At 31.9% G+C, this 19017-nt stretch overlaps 1 protein-coding gene across 6 annotated transcripts in view; it reads left to right on the forward strand.

Moving 5' to 3' along the window:
- ERBB4 (erb-b2 receptor tyrosine kinase 4) overlaps window positions 1–19017 on the forward strand; it is a 1327834-nt gene that overhangs the window by 1114994 nt on the left and 193823 nt on the right. For all 6 annotated transcript variants that reach the window (XM_074298794.1, XM_074298799.1, XM_074298793.1 and 3 more), the window contains one exon: window positions 12495–12680. In XM_074298794.1, coding sequence (XP_074154895.1) covers window positions 12495–12680 — 186 coding nt within the window. The remainder of the gene's footprint in view (window positions 1–12494; window positions 12681–19017) is intronic.

The raw sequence follows: 19017 nt of genomic DNA on the forward strand, positions 1-19017 counted from the left end.
GAGAACTTTGAATTTTCTGACTTACTCCTCATCTTCCCAGAATTCTCACATACTTCAGATCTTTCTGAGTTTTATCTGAATTCACACTACTCTTGCAAGACAATTACATAATTTTCTTTTAAGGTTTTCATCCTCTATTATATGTCTTTATTAATGTGTCTTTATTTTTGTTTTCTAAAGATCTCAGGTGCATTGAGAGGCAACAGTATTCTGGTAAAATATAATACTCAATATTAATAATATAGTATCAAATTCAAAAGATAATATACCTATTATCTTTTATATTTTTTATTTATATTATATAGATTATATAGTCAAAATATTTTATCCTGATGCTTGAGCAAAACAAGCAGAACCAGAAATATGTTGTACATAACTGCAACAGGAATGTATAATGATTAACTATGAAATATTTGGTTCTTCTCAGTGTTTCAGTTATCTGAAGCAATACCAATAGACTTTGGACAGAAAGTGCCATATGTATCCAGCAAAAGAATTATGGAGATTGAATGTAAATCAACACATGTTATGTTCTCTTCTTTTTTCTTTACTTTTTCTCTCCTATAGTTTTTCCCCTTTGTTATGATTTTTCTGTCCCAACATGATTCATAAATCAATGAGAATAAAATAAATAAATTAAAAAAGATACATACTTACACATCTACTTACCTCCACACATATTTCAATATTTTTACTGAAATGGTTGCTTGGCTTAAATATGTCAAGACAAAATCAACCAAATAAAAAATAAAATCTAAAAAAATAGAAATACTGATTATTTATGTTGCTGTATCTTGTATTCTACAAATTTGATAAAGTTATTAACCATTTTAAGTAGTTTTTAGTTGATTCTCTATGGTGCTCTAAATATACCGTATCAACTGCAGAGAGTTATAGTTTTGTTTCCTTATTTATTCTAATTCCTTTGATCTTTTTTCTTCTCTTATTGGTGTAGCTAATATATCTTGTATTATATTCAATAATGATGGAGATAATGAGTATCCTTGCTTTACCTCTGATCTTATTGGTAAGATTTCTAACTTTTTTAGGTACATGCCCAATTCATTGACCTCCTTTTATACTATTTTATTTATGTAGCTATTTAGAGATATAAAATTTCCCTAACAACTGCTTTGGCTACAAACCATAGATTTTGGTGTATCATATCCTTATTTTCAGCCTCTTGGATGAAATTATGAATAGTTTCTGTTATTTGTTTGACCCTCATTTTTTAGAATTAGATTATTTAATTTTTAATTGTTGTATAGTCTATCTTTCCTTGTCCCGTTACTGAATGTTTTTATTACACTGTGGTCTGAAAAGGAAGCATTTGCTATTTCTGCCTTTTTGCATTTGATTGTGAGTTTTTTATGCCCTAATATATGCTCAGTTTTTGCATAGGTCCCATATACTGCCCATAAATGTATGTATTCCTTTATGTCCCTAATCAATTTTTTCAACTATCATAATGTGACTCTTTCTAACAATGATTGATGTCAGTTCCAATAATCTTGTGATGAACAGAGACATCTATACCCAGAGAAAGGACTGTAGGAACTGAATGTGGATCACAACATGACAATATCACTCTTTTTGTTGTTGTTCACTTGCATTTTGTTTTCTTACTCATTTATTTTGTTTGATCTGATTTATCTTGTGCAGCAAGAGAATTGTATAAATATGTTCATACATATTGGATTTAACATATATTTTAAACATGTTTAATATATATTGAATTGCTTGCCATCTAGGAGACAGGGTGGGGGAAAGGAGGAGAAAATCTAAGCAAGGATAAGCAAATTATCCATGCATATGTTTTGAAAATAAAAAGCTTTATTATTTTAAAAAAATGAGAGAGAGATCTATCATATCTAGATGCTCTAGCTTCCTATTAACCTCTCATTTTTTCTTGTTTATTTTGTGATTAGATTTGTCTGATTGAGGTCTCCCACTAGTATAGTTTTGCTGTCTATTTCTTCTGGTCACTAATTTAAAATCTCCCGAAATTTGGCTGCTCTATTTCTTGGCTTCATTGTTTATAGTACTCTTTATCAAGATATACTTTATTTTCTATTTTCTTATCTCTTTTAATAGTTTTTTTTTTCTTTACTTTTGCTTTAACTGAGATCAGAGTTGCTTCCACTGCCTTTTTTTTTTTTTTTTTTTTTTCTTCAGCTGCAGCATAATAAATTTTGTTCTGGCCTTTCACCTTAACCCTGTATGTATATCTGTGTCAAATGCATTTCTTGTAAACAACATATAGTAGGATTATGTTTTTTAATCTATTCTACTATTCACTTCCATTTTATGAGAGAATTCATCCTATTCTCATTCACAATTATGATTACTAGCTGTTTTTCCCTCCATCCAATTTTTCCTCTCTATATAGTTTTAATCTCTCTTTCTACCCTGTCCTTAGTCCTATTTGGGTTTTTTTTGTTTTTGTTTTGTTTTGTGTTGTTTTGTTTTGTTTTGTTTTGTTTTACCCATCCTACTACCTTGTCTTCTATCACCCCTCCCCTTTCCCTTGGTGGTATTTTTTTACTCACCCCACCCACTAGCTTATTTCCTATCATCCCTCCCATTTCTTAGTAGTGTTTTTTTTTTTTTTTTACCCCCACCTAGTACCTTATATTTTATCATACCTTCTACCTTTCTCTTACCTTTTTCCCTAATGTTTCTGCCTTCCTGTCTATCTCTTTTCTTTTCTTTTTCTCCTCCTACTTCTTTATAGGGCTAGATAAATTTCTATACCCAGCTGAACAATTAAATTATTATCAGTTTCTTCAAGTCAAAACTGATGAGATCAAGCTTCAGACACTGCTAGTTTCCTTTTTCTATCCCTTGATGTCTTTTACTTTCATGTCATCACAACTGAGTTTGTCCACAACTAAACTCTCAGTCCATGTGACATTCCTCTTCTGTCTGTTCCAGTGACAGATACAGTTCTCAAGGGTTACAGATATAATTTTTTTATCTAGGGCTGAAAACAGTTTAATCTCTAATTAATTTGTATTTTTCCTGTGGTTACTTTTCTATGCTTCTTTTGAGTCCTATGTTTGTAGATTAAATTTTCTGTTTTGTTCTGATTTTTTCCATAGAAATGATTGAAAATCTCTTACTTCATTGAAGATCTATCACCTCTCCTGAAAGAGATTCTGAATCTAATTGGGCAGTCAGTTCTTTCCCTAGGAGCTTTGCCTTCCTAAATATGGTATTGTGGGCCCTCCAATCCTTTTTGTAGAAGCAGACAGATTCTGGGATATCCTGACTGTGGCTCCTTTATATTTGAATTGTTTTTGTTTGGTAGCTTACAGTATTTTTTCCTTGACATTATAGTTTGAGTTTCACAACAATATTCCTTATGGTTTTCCTTGTGGTATCTCTATTCTAAAGGTGATTGGTAGATTATTTTAATGAGTATTTCTCCTCTATTACTAGATTATTGGGATAATTTTAAAAAATGATTTCTTTAAGAATGCTATCTAGGCTCTTTTTTTGGTCATGGCCTTCAGGTAGACCAATAATTTTTAAATTGTCTTTTCTGGATCTATTTTATAGGTTGGCTCTTTTTCCCAATGAGGTATTTCACATTTTCTTCCATTTTTTTCATTGTTTTTAGTATGACTGATTCTTGCTGTCTCAAAGAGTCATTAGCTTCCATTTGCCCTGTTCTAGTTTTTAATGTGTGATTTTCTTCAGTTAGCTTTTCTATCTCTTTTCCATTTAATTAATTCTATTTTTGAAGTTGTTGTTTTTTCAGTGATTTAAATTTTTTTTTTTTTTTTTTTTTTGCATTTGGCCATTTGTATTTTTCCAAATTTGGTCTTCCTTTTCCAAGCTGCTGACTCTCTCGTATACCTCTCATTTCCTTTCTCATTTTTTCTTCCACCTCTGTTATTTGTTTTTTAAAGTCTTTACTTCCAAGAAGCCTCTTTGGGCTTGGGATCACCTTCTTCTATGGACATTTTGGCCTCTTCTAAGTTGATATTTTGGTCTTTCTTGTCACTATAGTACCTTTCTATGGTGAAGATTCTTTTCTGTTTCTTGCTTATTTTCTTTCTTTTTTCCTTTTCTTTTGATATTTCCTTTGTTGTTGTTGTTGTTGTTTTTTACTTTTATGGATAAGCTCTGCTCCTGGGCTAAATTTAGAGGGTGCTGTCCCAAATTTCCTGTGTATCTCTGAGCTTCAGCTTTGAACATAAGAGCCTCTTGTGTTTGCAGGAAGTAGCTTTATTTGTTCTTTTTTAGGAAATATACTTTTTTTATAATTATATATTTTTTACAATTATATTATATAATTTCCAATTAATTTTAATCTATCATTCCACTGTCCTGAAAATAATACATTTAAGAATTGTGCCTTCCTGTTTTGAGGTTTTTATGCTCTAAAGTCTAAATCATGGTTGCTTTTTGTGTGGGTGCCATGTGTTAGTGAATAAATTGTGTTTTCCTTTCTATTCCCATTTTTTCCCAAAGTAATGTCATATATAACTTTTCTAATATTCTATTTACCTTCTTAGGTTTTTCTTTTTTAATTTTTTGATTGGATCTATCATATTTAAAGGGACAGTTGAGGTCCCACACTAATATAGTTTTGTTGTCCATTTCTTCCTGTAACTAACTTAAAATCCTCTTTTAAGATGCTACTCAGTACATATATTATTGGTATTGATATTACTTCATTGTTTGTGGTACCTTAAGCAAGTTTTTTTCCTTATGTCTTTTAATTAGAAATATTTTAAATTTTGCTTTGTCAGAAATAATGATTGCTACTCCTGCCTTTATCTTTTTTTTTAAACTAAAGCTAAAACATAAAAGATTCTGCTTTAGCTCCTTACCTTTACTTTGTATGTTTCTTTGCTTCAGGTGTTTTCTTGTAAACAACATATTGTAGCATTCAGATTTTTATCCACTCTGCTGTTTTGTTTGTTTGTTTGTTTGTTTGTTTGTTTGTTTTGTTTTGTTTTGAGGAAGGTGGGGTAGGGAAGAATTCATCCCATTCTCATTCATAGCTATGATTACTAAGCGCATATTTCCCTCAATCCTATTTTCTTTCTCCTGTTGGTCCTCTCTCTCCTTACATACTTTTCACCAAATTTTTTGCTTGTGCCCACTGCCTCACTTGTCTGCCCTTTTTTCTGTTCAACTCTCTCTTCCTGCTGCCTCCTATCTTTACTTAATTTCCTTCCTATTGATTTTCCTGAAGGGTAAAATAGATTCCTTCATTCAATTGATTGTGTACATTATTCCCTCTTTGAGCCATTAGTGATGAAAGAAATGTATAAGTGATGCTCATTGCCTATAATCCTATCTTTCCTTCCAATGTAATAAGTTATTTATACTGCTTTTATGTGAAATAATTTATCCTATTACACCTCTCCCCTTCTTCTCTACCCACTACACTTCTTACTCTCTCTTCCTTAATTATTTTTGTGGTTTACCCATAAGTTCACCATATACCTGTACCTTCTACATATATTCCTTTTAGCTGTAGTACAATTGGGACAATTTTTTAAAAATTACAAGTATCATCTTCCCATGGAAAGATGTAAACAGTTCAGCTCCATTGAATCCCTTATGTTTTCTTTTCCCTTTTTACCTGTTTATGTTTCTCTTGGGTTTCTATTAGAAATGAAAATTTTGTTCAATTCTGTTCTTCTTATAAAAACTTGAAATCCTTCTATTTCAGTGAATAATTTGTTTTTCCCCCTCTGGAAGTATTATGCTTGATTTTGCTGAGTTTAATGATTGCTGTTTGTAGATTTAGGTCCTTTGCCTTCCAGAATATTTTGTGAACTGTCATCCTTTAATGTTGTAGCTGCCAAGTTCTTAATTGTGGCTCCTCACTCTTCTTTTCTGGCTACTTGGAGTGTTTTTTCTTTGTCCTGATAGTTTTGAAATCTGGCTATAATCTTCCATGGAGTTTTTATTTAGGGGGTCTTTTTCCTAAGATGATTGGTAGGATCTTTCAATGATTATTTTGTCTTCTGGTTCCAGGATATCAGGGCAGTTTTCTTTGATAATTTCTTGAAAGGTGCTGTCTAAGTCCTATTTTTATTTATTACTTTCAGGTAGTTTAGTAATTCTGACATTTTCTCCTGAATTAATTTTTCAGCTCAGTTGTTTTTCTAATTACTTTTCTTCAAATTTTTTTTTTTTCATTCTATTGGATTTGTTTATTTGAATTTTGACTTTTTCCTGTCTCATAGCTAAGGGATGGGGGCAGAGTACAACTTGGATAACCTCCACATGCTTCAGCATAGCCCCGGGCAAATAGGCAGCCTCTAATGGCCCAGAGTGGATTGCCTTCTCCTGTTTTTTCTGAGATAGGGCTTGCTGCTAGCTTGATGGGATTCCTTCTCTCCTGGATTGACATTTCTGTTTTACCTGAGAGACAGACCTTTCCTGATGATATTTTAACTTTCTTAGGTTAAAAGATTGTTTCACACTGATTTTTTTTTTTTTTTTCTGTTACTGTTCTAGGATTCGTTTTGGGGTATTATTTTATGATTATTTGAAGGTAAAGATGGGATAGTTATGATGATTTACTTCTTATTCCATCATCTTGGTTCTTGGAAGTAAGAAACCTGAATCTCCTATTAAACCCTGATTATATCTTACAAAACTATTTAAAGCAATGCAATTTCAGAGACTCAGTATTTTGCAAGGCTACATTGTCTGTTTTCCCTTTTCCCTTCTTCTTTGTTTGTCTTCCTTCTATCCCCAATACAATCTGATTTCTTCTCATTTTTAAGCTGAAAGATGGCAGATTAATAGTTCATAGAATAATGAAACATGGTGAAAGGGTAACAGATGATAACATAAGTTTTCACAGAATAGCCCATAAGATTTCACTGTCTGTATTTTATTTTATTTTTTTTAATGGAAGGAAGCACTGTCCAGAGAGGGTATAAAAATAAGCTAAGTGGATGAGATATAGACTTTTAAGGCTTGGGAAAATAATATCTGAATGTGATAGCTGACATTGTTTACCTTTATTATTGTACAGAAATGTCTTCTCTTCAGATTGAAATAGAGATATAAATAGCATATGGTAAGAAACTAATGGGACACATGCTTCAGAGCTTTTTATCTATGCCCTGATGGTCCCTTGATAGTTTTAAAAATGTCCTTCTTCTTACTAGGCCTCATTATGAAGAAAAATCAGCTTATTTTACAAGGTTTTTTTTTTGTTAAGTAGATATTATCTTATCCCTCAGTTTCTTTACTACCAAAAATACATACATATATATGTGTATGTATACATATATCTATAAGTATATGCATACATATATTGTAAATGTGTGTGAATTCCAAGAGGAATCATATAATGAGAGGGGGGGAGGAAAAGAGAGAGAAAGAGAGAGAGACAGACAGACTGAGACTAATTTTGTCTCTAGGAAATGAATAATACACCCGTCAACATGTATTTATTTTGCTGACCCTCAGTGATATTTTCTGATGACAACAGAAGAGAATCTAAAGTTGCATCTATGAGGCCTCTTACTTAGCTAGGTAACAAAGTACTGTATTAATTATAACTTGCTGGAATTTACTGAAACCAAATTCCCCTCACTTAAAACATTAGACTCTTTTATTTCCCTTCCTTATCCCACTCATCTGGCTGAATGAATCCTCACTGCTTTTTTTTTTTTCTTTACATACCCCCACACACATACATGCAGATACATACATACAAAACACACACACACAAATTGTGACCATCTGCTATTTCCTTTATGAAAAAATAAAACCTACAATTAGTGTCTTGTTCATCTTTTTCTTTCTCAAAAAAGAGAACTATTATGCAAATACTCTGCAATTTGGTTTCAAATACTCTTTGTAGTGTGATGAGCAATTTTCTTTAATACAAATCCAGTCTCTTTGCCAGGACTTTCTAATAGATATTTTTAAGAACTTCCATGAGACATTTTTCTTATTCCTCCAATAAAAACTTTTCCAAATGAGTATTTAGAGTAGAATTATCTATTTCATCACTCTTAAAGTTGCAAGAAATATAGTTATTTTATTCTGTAAGAGCAAGCCAAAATGACTTCAGAATAGCCTTTTTCACCTCCCTCTCTCAAATTCTTCCACTACCAGGGAAAAGATCATCTCAACAAAATCCCATGCTCAGTAAATCAGAGAGAAATGTTTCTCTTTGCTGCCTCTGAAAGGATGTCAGGGGCGATGGCAGTTTACCTGTAAGCAGTTTTGTTGTTGGATTTTAGTCACTCCTAAGCACCCGATGCACAACACAACCTGACTCATTCAGCTGTTGGCTGTCAGGGAGTTGGTACTGAATTCTTGTTAACGGGATCACATTTCCATAGCACTGAGTGTTGATGAAACTGCAATTTTAATATAGAAAATGATTGATGCTATTCATGTAGGTAAGCCATCACTGAGCCTTGGTTTTCCTATAGAGTGATGAATTATGATACTTTTTTCTATGAATTATAGAGAAATGCATACTTCTAGGGACCTCAGACACTAGGGAATCAGATGAAATATGGCCTTTAGAAGTGGGAATTTGATCTAAGCAAAAGTATGACAAACATCTATGACTATAAAAGTATTTGTTTGGGTGTACAGAGTAGAGTTGAATATATTTTATCACTGATTTTTGTGTTAGCAGAAACTAACAAGAATTTCAAGAATATTCCTTTCTTTCCTTACATTATTTCCTATTGATCACCAACATTTTTTAATTAAAGGTTTTTATTTTCAAAACATATGCATGGACAATTTTGCAAAACCTTGAATCACCAGTCTTTGATTACCATCATTTTTTTGTTTGTTTGTTTCAAATAATTACTAAAATACAAATAAGAAAAACCCAAGCTAAAAGTAATATATATTGATGTAGATATTTTAAGTATTCTTATATTTGTAGGAAGATAGAGAATTCATATGAAATATTACCTTGTTACAACTAATAATTATCTAAAATTTAGATTTCACATGATAATTTTATCTTAATCTGTGATTGCATCTGTATAGGGAACACCCAATATAGAAACTCATCTGTAACTTATAGTTGTCTGGACTTTGAGAGGTTTAGTGGTACAATTGGCATATGTCCAGAGTAAGACATGAACTCATCTTCTTTTTAAATCCAAGACAGACCAGTCCACTGTACATCCTGCCTTTTTAGATCTAATAGGTCAATGTTGCTTTTTTTTTTTTTTCTGAAAGAATCAAATTCTTATTTTTCTTTTCTTTTTAATTTGTATACATAAAAAAAGCTTCCTCCAAAAAGGGGTATATAAACATTCAATTTGTGATTCAAGTTTCAAGTGTAAAATAAAGGTCTGGAGAATTTTAATCAAATTCTTTTATTGGAGTAAAGTCAGCATTGCATAGAATGTCAAAAATATCTAGGTCTGAATTATGCCACTGGCAACATTGTCTATGTGATCCCATGTAAATCACTTAACACATTAATGTCCCAGGCAAATCTCTAACATTATTAATTACACAGCAGGTCTGATCAACACATTGGTAAAGAGGTTTTTTAAATCAATGTTTCCTATGCTCACGAAACTGGCTCATTAAAAATGAAATGTATTAAACAATAATCATATTTCATGTTTTATTTCTATTAAGCAAAAAGTTTAGTTTGTGTTTACAAATACTTTTCCTTAATATCAAATGAAGAATGGTTAAATTCAATGGAAAAAAAGATCATGTAATTGAGAGTTATTTGCTATGTTCTTGTACCATTTAAAATACCTTATGTACAAATGTAGTGTTCATCCTAATAGTTAGGAAAATTTAGTATAATATACAAATTATTTTATCTAAACTTGTTTTAGATCAGCACATATATTGCTGTTTTTTTGGGAAAAAAGTATACCATACTTGAATATATCACATGGAAAACAAAAGATCATAAGAATTTCTGATTTAGACTTTTAAATCTAAATATAAGGTACCATTCATAAATAAACAGATGTGGAAAGGACTCTAAAAACCAAATTATTTATTATCACTATCCTTATCTAAATTATAACTCCTTAGATATTTAATTGACTTTTGATCTAGGAATAATTCTACTTTAATAAATCAAAAATGTTATTGCTATAAATACTGGCACAACAACCACTACAGCATACATACAGAGAGACATACAGACAAACAACACACACACATTTAAGTCTTGTGATAAGCCTTTCTCCAACAGTGATGGTATCCATTGATAGCCTGAGTTAATGAAAAGAGGGGTAGATTTGGAATTAGGAAAAATGGAGGTTAAAATTTTAGTTGCTTATTAGCAATGACATACCCCTTTCATAGGCATATTTCTTATGCTGAGTTTCAGTTTTCTTTTCTATAAATTAGGAATATTATTAAATCAACTCCCTATCACTCCACAGGTTTATATATCAGTATAGAAATGTGCTATATATTAGCTTTTGCCTTCTTCCCCTTTTTCCTCCTTTTTTCTTTTTTATATTGGATATTAAGTGAGTAAAAGCAATGAAAAATTAGTAGCCTTACTTTGCTTCCTGGAGTTGTGTGAGTCCAGTGATAAGATACAGATCAGGAATACTGGAATCTATGTGAACAGTAATAGGAGCTGCTCCACTGAGGACCAAAGAGGGAGGATCTTGCCAATTGGGCCAAAAAATCTCCTTCTTCCCCTCCTCTCTTCCCCTTTCTTCTCCCTTCCTTTTCCCTCTCCTTTCCTTCCCTGCTCTCCTTTTTTATTTTCTCCCCTCTCTTCCCAAAGTCTCCCATCGCCTCCAGGGCCATCTCTAGTTGTACTGACCTCTAGGTGGTCACTAGATTCAGTTGATTCTGGAGAAGAGGGTAAAGCTACTGACCTTGCTCAGCTCTCCTTCACTTAAATCCAATTAACTTGTATGTCATAGCATCAAATAATTTTTTTTTAATATAAATTGCAGAAAAATCATAATCACTGGTAGGTGGAATTTCCTCATCTGAGAGTTTCCTATATTAGTGAAATCAGAGATTCTTTTTCTATGCTATTCAATTCAACAAACATCATTTAAGCAATATGTGCCAGGTACTGTTCTAACTGTTGAGGTTACAAATTTTAAAAAAAGGAAAGAGTCCTTGTCCATCAAGGAGATTACAACCTAATGAGGTAAGGCAACACACCAAAAATAAACTGGAAAGCAGAGGCACAAGCCTATTCCCTGTAGCTGAAACTGAACAGAGCTAAAGATTCAAAATGGAATAAGTTAGAAATCCAATTTCTGTCCTTCATAAAAGGAAAGCTTTGGATGAAGTTGAATGCAGTCTTCCAGGGGGAAGAAGGAACTGAGGAATTTGGGAAAATGTTAAGTGTGCAAAACAAAGTCAATAAACCTGGTGATTATATTGGAAGTGATATGCTAATTCTGGGAAGTTCATCTTGTTCCCTGGAGTAGAAACCTATCTAAGATGGAAAGTTGAATTGATGTATCATAAAGGAGTTAGTGAATTGCCAAGTCTGTTTGTTGAAAAGAACATGTTAGAGGTTCACTGACTTTCAAGAGCTCACTGTTGTGGTACACAAAGTCATTGGAAGACTTCAGTACGAAAAAAAAAAAAATTAGTGAAGGGTATCAAAATATATTTAATTAAATTTGTGGGTTTTTTTTTAAATGACAGATTTTTCAGATGAATATATTTACTACAATCTTTACATATATAAGTAGAATCTAAGAATAACACAAAGAGATACATTTTTCACTAGAAAAACTGGACCAGCTTTCCCTCTGAAGACAAAATGAGTCATTTGCCTGCTTTGATACCTTAGGATTGCATGAAGATTATTGGATCAAGTTATATTTACCTCAGGACATATGCTGACTCCAGATGATATGTGTTATAGGCCCTTTTAATTGAGTTTGCAAATGATCATACTTTTCTATTCCATTTCCTTACTAGACATAAAGATCCAACCTTCTAGTATTTGTTCATAATTCAGAATATATGTTTGAATGACTTAGTAAACATAGGAACTTTAAAATTGCTTAGATAGAAGATGAGGAGAGAATGGTAACTCTTTTCAAAATAGCAGTATCACAGAATCTTAGACTTGTTAGGGAACCTGACTGTGATCCATATTCAACCCAACTCATATTTACATAAAAATCCTATGACAATTTTCTCAACAAGGGGTCATCATGTCTTCTATAGTGAAGACCTTTGACAAGAAAAATTACACTGCCTCTAGTAGCATTTGTTTATACATTTTGATAGCTTATAATTTTTATGAAGCTATTTTGGATAGCTATAATTGCCTTGCAAATCTATTATTATTCCTATATAGCATGATAGTTAATTATAAATGTGATAATGCTAATCTCAATTTCCTTAGCTGAAATTTTATCTTAAAATTATATCAATATCTTAAGTTCTGTCTTGTTATGTATTATCTAGGACATATAAATTACAGAATTATTGGAGTAGTACAAATTTTTGAACCACTAATTAATAAACCCTTAGTTGATATGATGGAATTTTTTTTTCTTTAGGAAGCTTTGATTATGGCAAGTATGGATCACCCACATTTGGTACGATTATTGGGTGTCTGTCTGAGCCCAACCATTCAGCTGGTTACTCAACTAATGCCCCATGGCTGCCTGTTGGATTATGTTCATGAACATAAGGATAATATTGGCTCCCAACTTCTTCTTAACTGGTGTGTCCAGATAGCTAAGGTAAGTACATGTCAAATAGATGTATTTTTTTGTTTGTTGCACATAGACATTTAATGGCTTACAGAGAGAAAATAAATTTACTTAGTAAAAAATACTCTTCTTTATGTCATAGTAAAATGAAAATAGGCTATTTTACTTGATTTATAATAGAATTACTAGTCTGAAAGACTATTGTAGTTCACAGAGAAGGTGAAGGTTTACTAAAGAGGGAAAGGAAATAGTCTTAATTCCATAGCTCTGGTGTTGATCTCTTTGAAATTTTGTTCTCTTTTCAGTGTTTGGTTAGCCTGAGTGCTTACATAATAATAGAGCTCCTTTTGAGATATAAAGTTTAATATTCTCATAGAAAGCTCTGAGTGAAAGAACATGACACAAAAAGTTTGAGTGTTGAAAAAATTTCAAGATTGAATGACATACAGGTAAACCAGTCATTTTTCTTTCATGTTACAGGCCTTAAGTTATATTTTGGTTTATAATGAAGATTATAACTCAAGTTGTCAATATAGATAAATCTCTGGGATATTATATTAAGGTTTCCTGGTAAAGAAACTGATCGCTAATATATATGTACATACATACAGATATGTACATATACATACACACACACACATATATCCATAATAAAAAAAAAACACCACAGCAAATAATTGTTTTGATTGAATCAATCAAGTATCTGGTCATATTTCATTAAAGTAAAGTAGTGCCAAAAAATCATTAAATTCTTAATTCTTTGGAGACTACTTTGATAATTACCATATAATCTTTATGTATTGCTTTTTTATCCCATAGACTTTAGAGCATGTATGTGTCTTTCTTATGTGTGAGACATAATCTTTTTTTATTTTAAAATTCTTTAAATAGTCTTTTTTTACAGCCCATGGAAGTGTACTTCTGTCCTTTTGTTCTTTTTTTTTTTCTATAGTATATCATATGAGTGTATGACCCTCTGACATAAAGCTCACTACTTTCATTTATATGTTTAAAGTTTAACTAAAATATGGAAGTGTATGGGGCTTTTTTTCTTTGTTTCTATGACAGCTTCATATTTCCCCACTTTATTTTGGATTTCATGACTACTATAAAAGTATAGCCTTACCAAAGATTCTAATGTTGTTTCTTCCAAATATTGTTTTAGCTTGGTGCTTGTCTAAGTACAATAAAAAGTAACACTAGCATGTGATGTTATGCTAAATTTGGAAACAACAGTAATACTCATTAAATTTCCCTGTATTTGCTGATTTACTAGGTATTATAGGTATCATAAAAAGTTAGTTTCGCTCAGTCTCTGTCTTCTTGAACCTTACAATCTAAGACAAGATAGGAAAATAAAAACCTATCAAGATAGCCAGAATCTGTGATAAAAACAATTTTTTTTAATCTAAACTCAGTGAGTCTCAGTTCGACAATTCAGTAATCTGATATTATTTTCTGAATAACACAAGTGATGTATGCTTTTAAATTTGATGTAATATTTTTATTTTTCTCACTTAGTGTAAAACTAGTTTTTACATTTTTTTTAAATCTTGAGTTCCAGATTCTCCCCCTTCCTCCTTACCTTTTCCCCATTGGGAAAGCACATATAAAACTATGAAAAATATTTCCATGAAAGTCACGTGGGGAAGGAAAACATAGATCTCCTTCTCCTAACCAACAACCCTCAAGGGAAAAAAAAAAAAAAATAAATAAAGTAGGCTTTAATCTACATCCAGACACAATCAACTTTTGCTCTGGATGTGGATAACATTTTTCATCATAAATTCTTCAGAGTAGTCTTGGACTATTGCATTGTCTAGAATAGCAAAGTCATTCACAGCTGATCATCCCACAATGTTTCTATGATTTTGTACACAGTACATTTCACTTTGCTTGAGTTCATGGAGAACTTTCCAGATTTTTCTGAGAGCATACTGCTCATCATTTCTCACATAATATTTCTGATAATATTCCATCATAATCACATGCCACAATTTATTCAGCCATTCCCCACTTGATTTCTCCCCAGTTTCCAATTCTTTGTCCTGAGAAAAGAGGTGCTATAAATATTTTTGTACATATGTTTCTTTTTTAAAATCTCTTTTGGGATTCATGCCTAGTAGGGGTTTTGTCAAAGGCTGAGCATATAGGCCTTTGGGCATAATTCATAGTTTTGAATTACCATAGTTTTGAAGAAAACTCATTTAGTAGACCAAAGATCCTTACAAAACCCCAACTTTTTGGGGGGTGAATTTTAATTATCTTTCACAATAACCAATTTAAAAGTTCACTATATTCATTTCTACTCAAGCAAAGAGAAATAGAGATATGAGCTAATTTTAAAATCTTGTTTTAAATACAAAGAACATTTTTAGGTCAAATTTATCCAATCTACTAATCCAAGTGAAATATATGACTTTCTTAATTAAGAGAAAATAAGTACTCTCATTTTTGTGATAATTAAGTTCTAAATTTGTTCTGTTATTCATTTGTCTATTAATACAATCTGTGTGTATATGTGTATGTATGTATAATTTAATATACAAATGATAGGACTTAAGATTCTGAGTTATAGTCCATTCCATTCCTTCAGTGTACTGTTGGGCTTAACACCTGAATGGTGCCAAATGCTCAAGATCACAAATATGTTAAACAGCAAATTGAAGATTTTAACATTAGTGTTCTGACTCCAAATACTCTGGAAAGACTTTGTGAACATTGTATTATATATTAGTAACAACAAAATTCTATTCAATTTTGACTCCATGTATTAAGCCATACATAGTTTTGACTGGTTCAGAATCTATGAGTAAAGAATGCAAATGGTCACATCTCATTTGTTTAGTATTGCTGTTCAAATCATTCTTTACAAGAAATAAGGTTTATATTTTTAACATTTTAGTTGTTGTTTTTTGACAATTTTAATATAATTTTCCCTCAATTCACTTTTATTCTTCAATTCACTTTATATTCAGACAACATTATTTAAAAGCTGTATTCTGCTAGCAGCTAAAATAAATAAGACATGCTCACTTAAAGCTTACCATAATGGAAAATGCAATTAATTGAAAATAATTTAACTAGGAAGTGGCGATTTTGACACATATTTGACACATATTTGGCCTTTTGGGCCAATTTTGAACATATTTCATTTCAATTTATTTTCACTGATGAGAATCACTATTGAAAACTTACCTTGAATATGAGTGACCAGTATGTAGTTCCGATCACAGACTATGTGAAGCGTTCCATTTGATCCTAGACATGAGGCTAAGTTCATGACTCCTTCTTGAGTAAATCTGGATATATTCAATCCTTTACCTTCCATTTATATGCCCTCTATATATTTTATTATTTTCCTTCAAAAATAATGCCCATTCAGATGTGGATACCTGGAGGTACCCACCTCTGTATTCCTAAAGCTTGACTTGGCAATCATTCAAATATTGGTAGTGTATTCATATAAACAGAGAAATGCTTAATATAAAAGGATGACAGAATGTAAGATATCAGACTGTAAAATGGGACAGGTTTGATCCCATTCTCTCCAGTGAAGAAATTTCCTCTTCTATCATGGATCTCTAGAACTTTTGATCTTGCAAGTTTGCCTCCAATCTTGGACCTACTTTACAGTTGGTACTCATTTGCCTGGATCAGCAAAGAACAAACAACTAAAGACAGGTAACCCCTTTCCTGGGATGGATATGTCCTTTAGCTGCCTTGTGTTTTCTCACACATGGTAGTTAGATATAAGTAAAGCAAGTGACTCATCTCTCATCACTCTAGGGAAAACAGATCTATATATTCCTATTATATTTATAAACTATAAAATAAACGAGATTGAAGGAAGGTCCAGTTCCATTTTATTCATCCATTCATTGAGTCCTCAGCTCTTTCTTTTTTCAGCCAATAAGGGGACTTTTTATCATCTCATTGTGCAAGATCTTCAGCAATGAATGAGATAAAGAGAAGCTTCTGGGAATATGGCAGACAGAGTAAGTAAGAAAACCCTCAGCTCAGCAAATTTTCTCCACACAAAGAAAATACAGAACATCACCCTAGATCAGCAGAACGAAGGGGTAAAGCATTTCTCCTCCTAAAATCTGAGAAAATCCCAGGAAAAACCTTACCTTAAGAGATGAAGATTTGGCCTAAGTACAAATACCTCTAGACCAACTCTGCAAATGAACAAAGAATAAGCCCTAGGGGCAGCTGGATCTCAGTTTTAGAAACTTTTATTATTGCAGACAATGTGGGGATCTGACAGCTGATTAGAAGATAGAAAAACCTTCCATTGTAAAGGGATTTCAAGTATAGCAGTGCTGACCAGATAGATGAGTCCTAGGCTGTGGGGAGAAGAAGCTAGTACATACCTGGTGAGTGCAGTAGTGAGGGAACAGGGACCCTATTAGCTATAGGCACTTGTAGGAAAGCAAAGACTCTGGTTTCAGTTCTTAGGCAGAGAGGACAACTATAGTTTGCAGTCACTAGAATGTCCATAGGGAACAAGATCATTTGAAGGACAGCATGACTGGGGCCTAAACCATGACTTTTAGGAGTAAAGAGGAAAATCCAAAGTTGAATCCTGAGACAGACCTCAGAAAATAACAGTAATAAGGAGGACCCATAACAGTGAGAAGAGGCATCATTCACCATGCCTTGGGACTACAACATACTTTAACTAGGAGCTGCTAAAACTTAATAAAAAAGTAAATAAATGGATGAATGAATAAATGAATAAGAGTAAGCAAAACAAAAAACAATCCAATCATAGATAGTTATAGGGATACAGAAGAGAAAGATAATTGAACTGAAAAAAGAGCTACTCCTCTTTCTTTTTCTTTTTTCTTTCTTTTTTTTTTTGTTTTAATGTAGTATTTTATTTTTTTCAAAATACATGATGATAGTTTTCAACATTCACTTTGCAAAACTTTGTGTTCCAAATCTCTCTACCTTTACTCTCCTCAAGACAGCCTTGCAGATATAAGTTTAACATGTGCAATTGTTCTAAATATATTTTCATATTCATCATGCTACACAAGAAAAATCAGATCAAAAGTGAAAAAAACATGAGAAAGAAAAAACAATCAAATAAACAACAACAACAAAAGTTAAAAATACTATTCTTTGATCCACATTCATTCTCCATAGTTCTCTTTTTGGATACAGGTGACACTTTTCATCATAAGTCTACTGGAATTGCTGTGAATCACTTCATTATTAAAAATATTCAAGTCCATCACAGATGATCAACTTGTTACTGTGTACAATCTTCTCTTGGTTCTGCTCACTTCAATTAGTATTAGTTCATGTAATGCTTTCCTGGATTTTCTGAAATTGGCCTCATCATTTTTTTACAGACTAATAACATTCCATTATATTCATACACCTTAACTTATTGAGCCATTTTCCAAATGATGGGTATCCACTTGATTTCCAGTTCCTTGTCACTACAAAAATGTCTGCTACAAACATTTTTGCACATGTGGGTTCTTTTCCCTCTTTTATGATTTCTTTGGGATAAAGACTCAATAGTGACACTCCTGAATCAAAGGGTCCGCGAAGTTTTATAAGTCTTTGGGCATAGTTCTAATTTGCTCTCCAAAATGATTGAACGAATTCACAAATCCATCAGTAATGCATTAGTGTTCCAATTTTCCCACAACCCTTCCAATATTTATAATTATTTTTTCCTTCATTTTAGCCAATCTGATAGATCTGAAACTGTACTTCAGAGTTGTTTTAATTTGCATTTTTCTAATCAATTGTGATTTAGATAATTTTTCCATATTAGAAGTGGCTTTAATTTCTTCATCTGAAAACTGTTCATATCCTTTGATGATCTTGCAATTAAGGAATAGCTTGTATTTTTATAAAATTGACTCAGTTAAATAAGCAATAATTATTGCTTATGAGTAGATAGTCAATATAATTTTTGAAATTACAATATAATTCCAATTAAATTACTAAAAATTGCTTTACTGAATTAAAAAAATAATAATGTAGGAAACTCACATAGAAGAGCAAAGAAACTAAGAAAAATACAAAAGAAATAAATTCAGCAGTATCAGACCTTTAACTATATCATAAGGGAGAGCATTATTGAAGTATTAAAAGGAAAATTTCAACTATTTTGAACTGATATTTTCTTTTATAAATAAAACTTATATATCCCAAAATAGAAAGGATGTAGAAAATTGTGAGGGATAAAATTTTCACAGACAATCTCTTAGAATATGATTCAACTGGAATATCCTGTGGTATAGGAAATGAACTGGTTGATTTAGAAAATGAGACTTGGACCTTTAAAGCAGATGCTGTTAACTTCAGAGAAATAGATGACAGATAGAAATAAGCATAGTTA

This window comes from Sminthopsis crassicaudata, chromosome 3 (assembly GCF_048593235.1).
Source record: "Sminthopsis crassicaudata isolate SCR6 chromosome 3, ASM4859323v1, whole genome shotgun sequence".
NCBI classification, from domain to species: domain Eukaryota; kingdom Metazoa; phylum Chordata; class Mammalia; order Dasyuromorphia; family Dasyuridae; genus Sminthopsis; species Sminthopsis crassicaudata.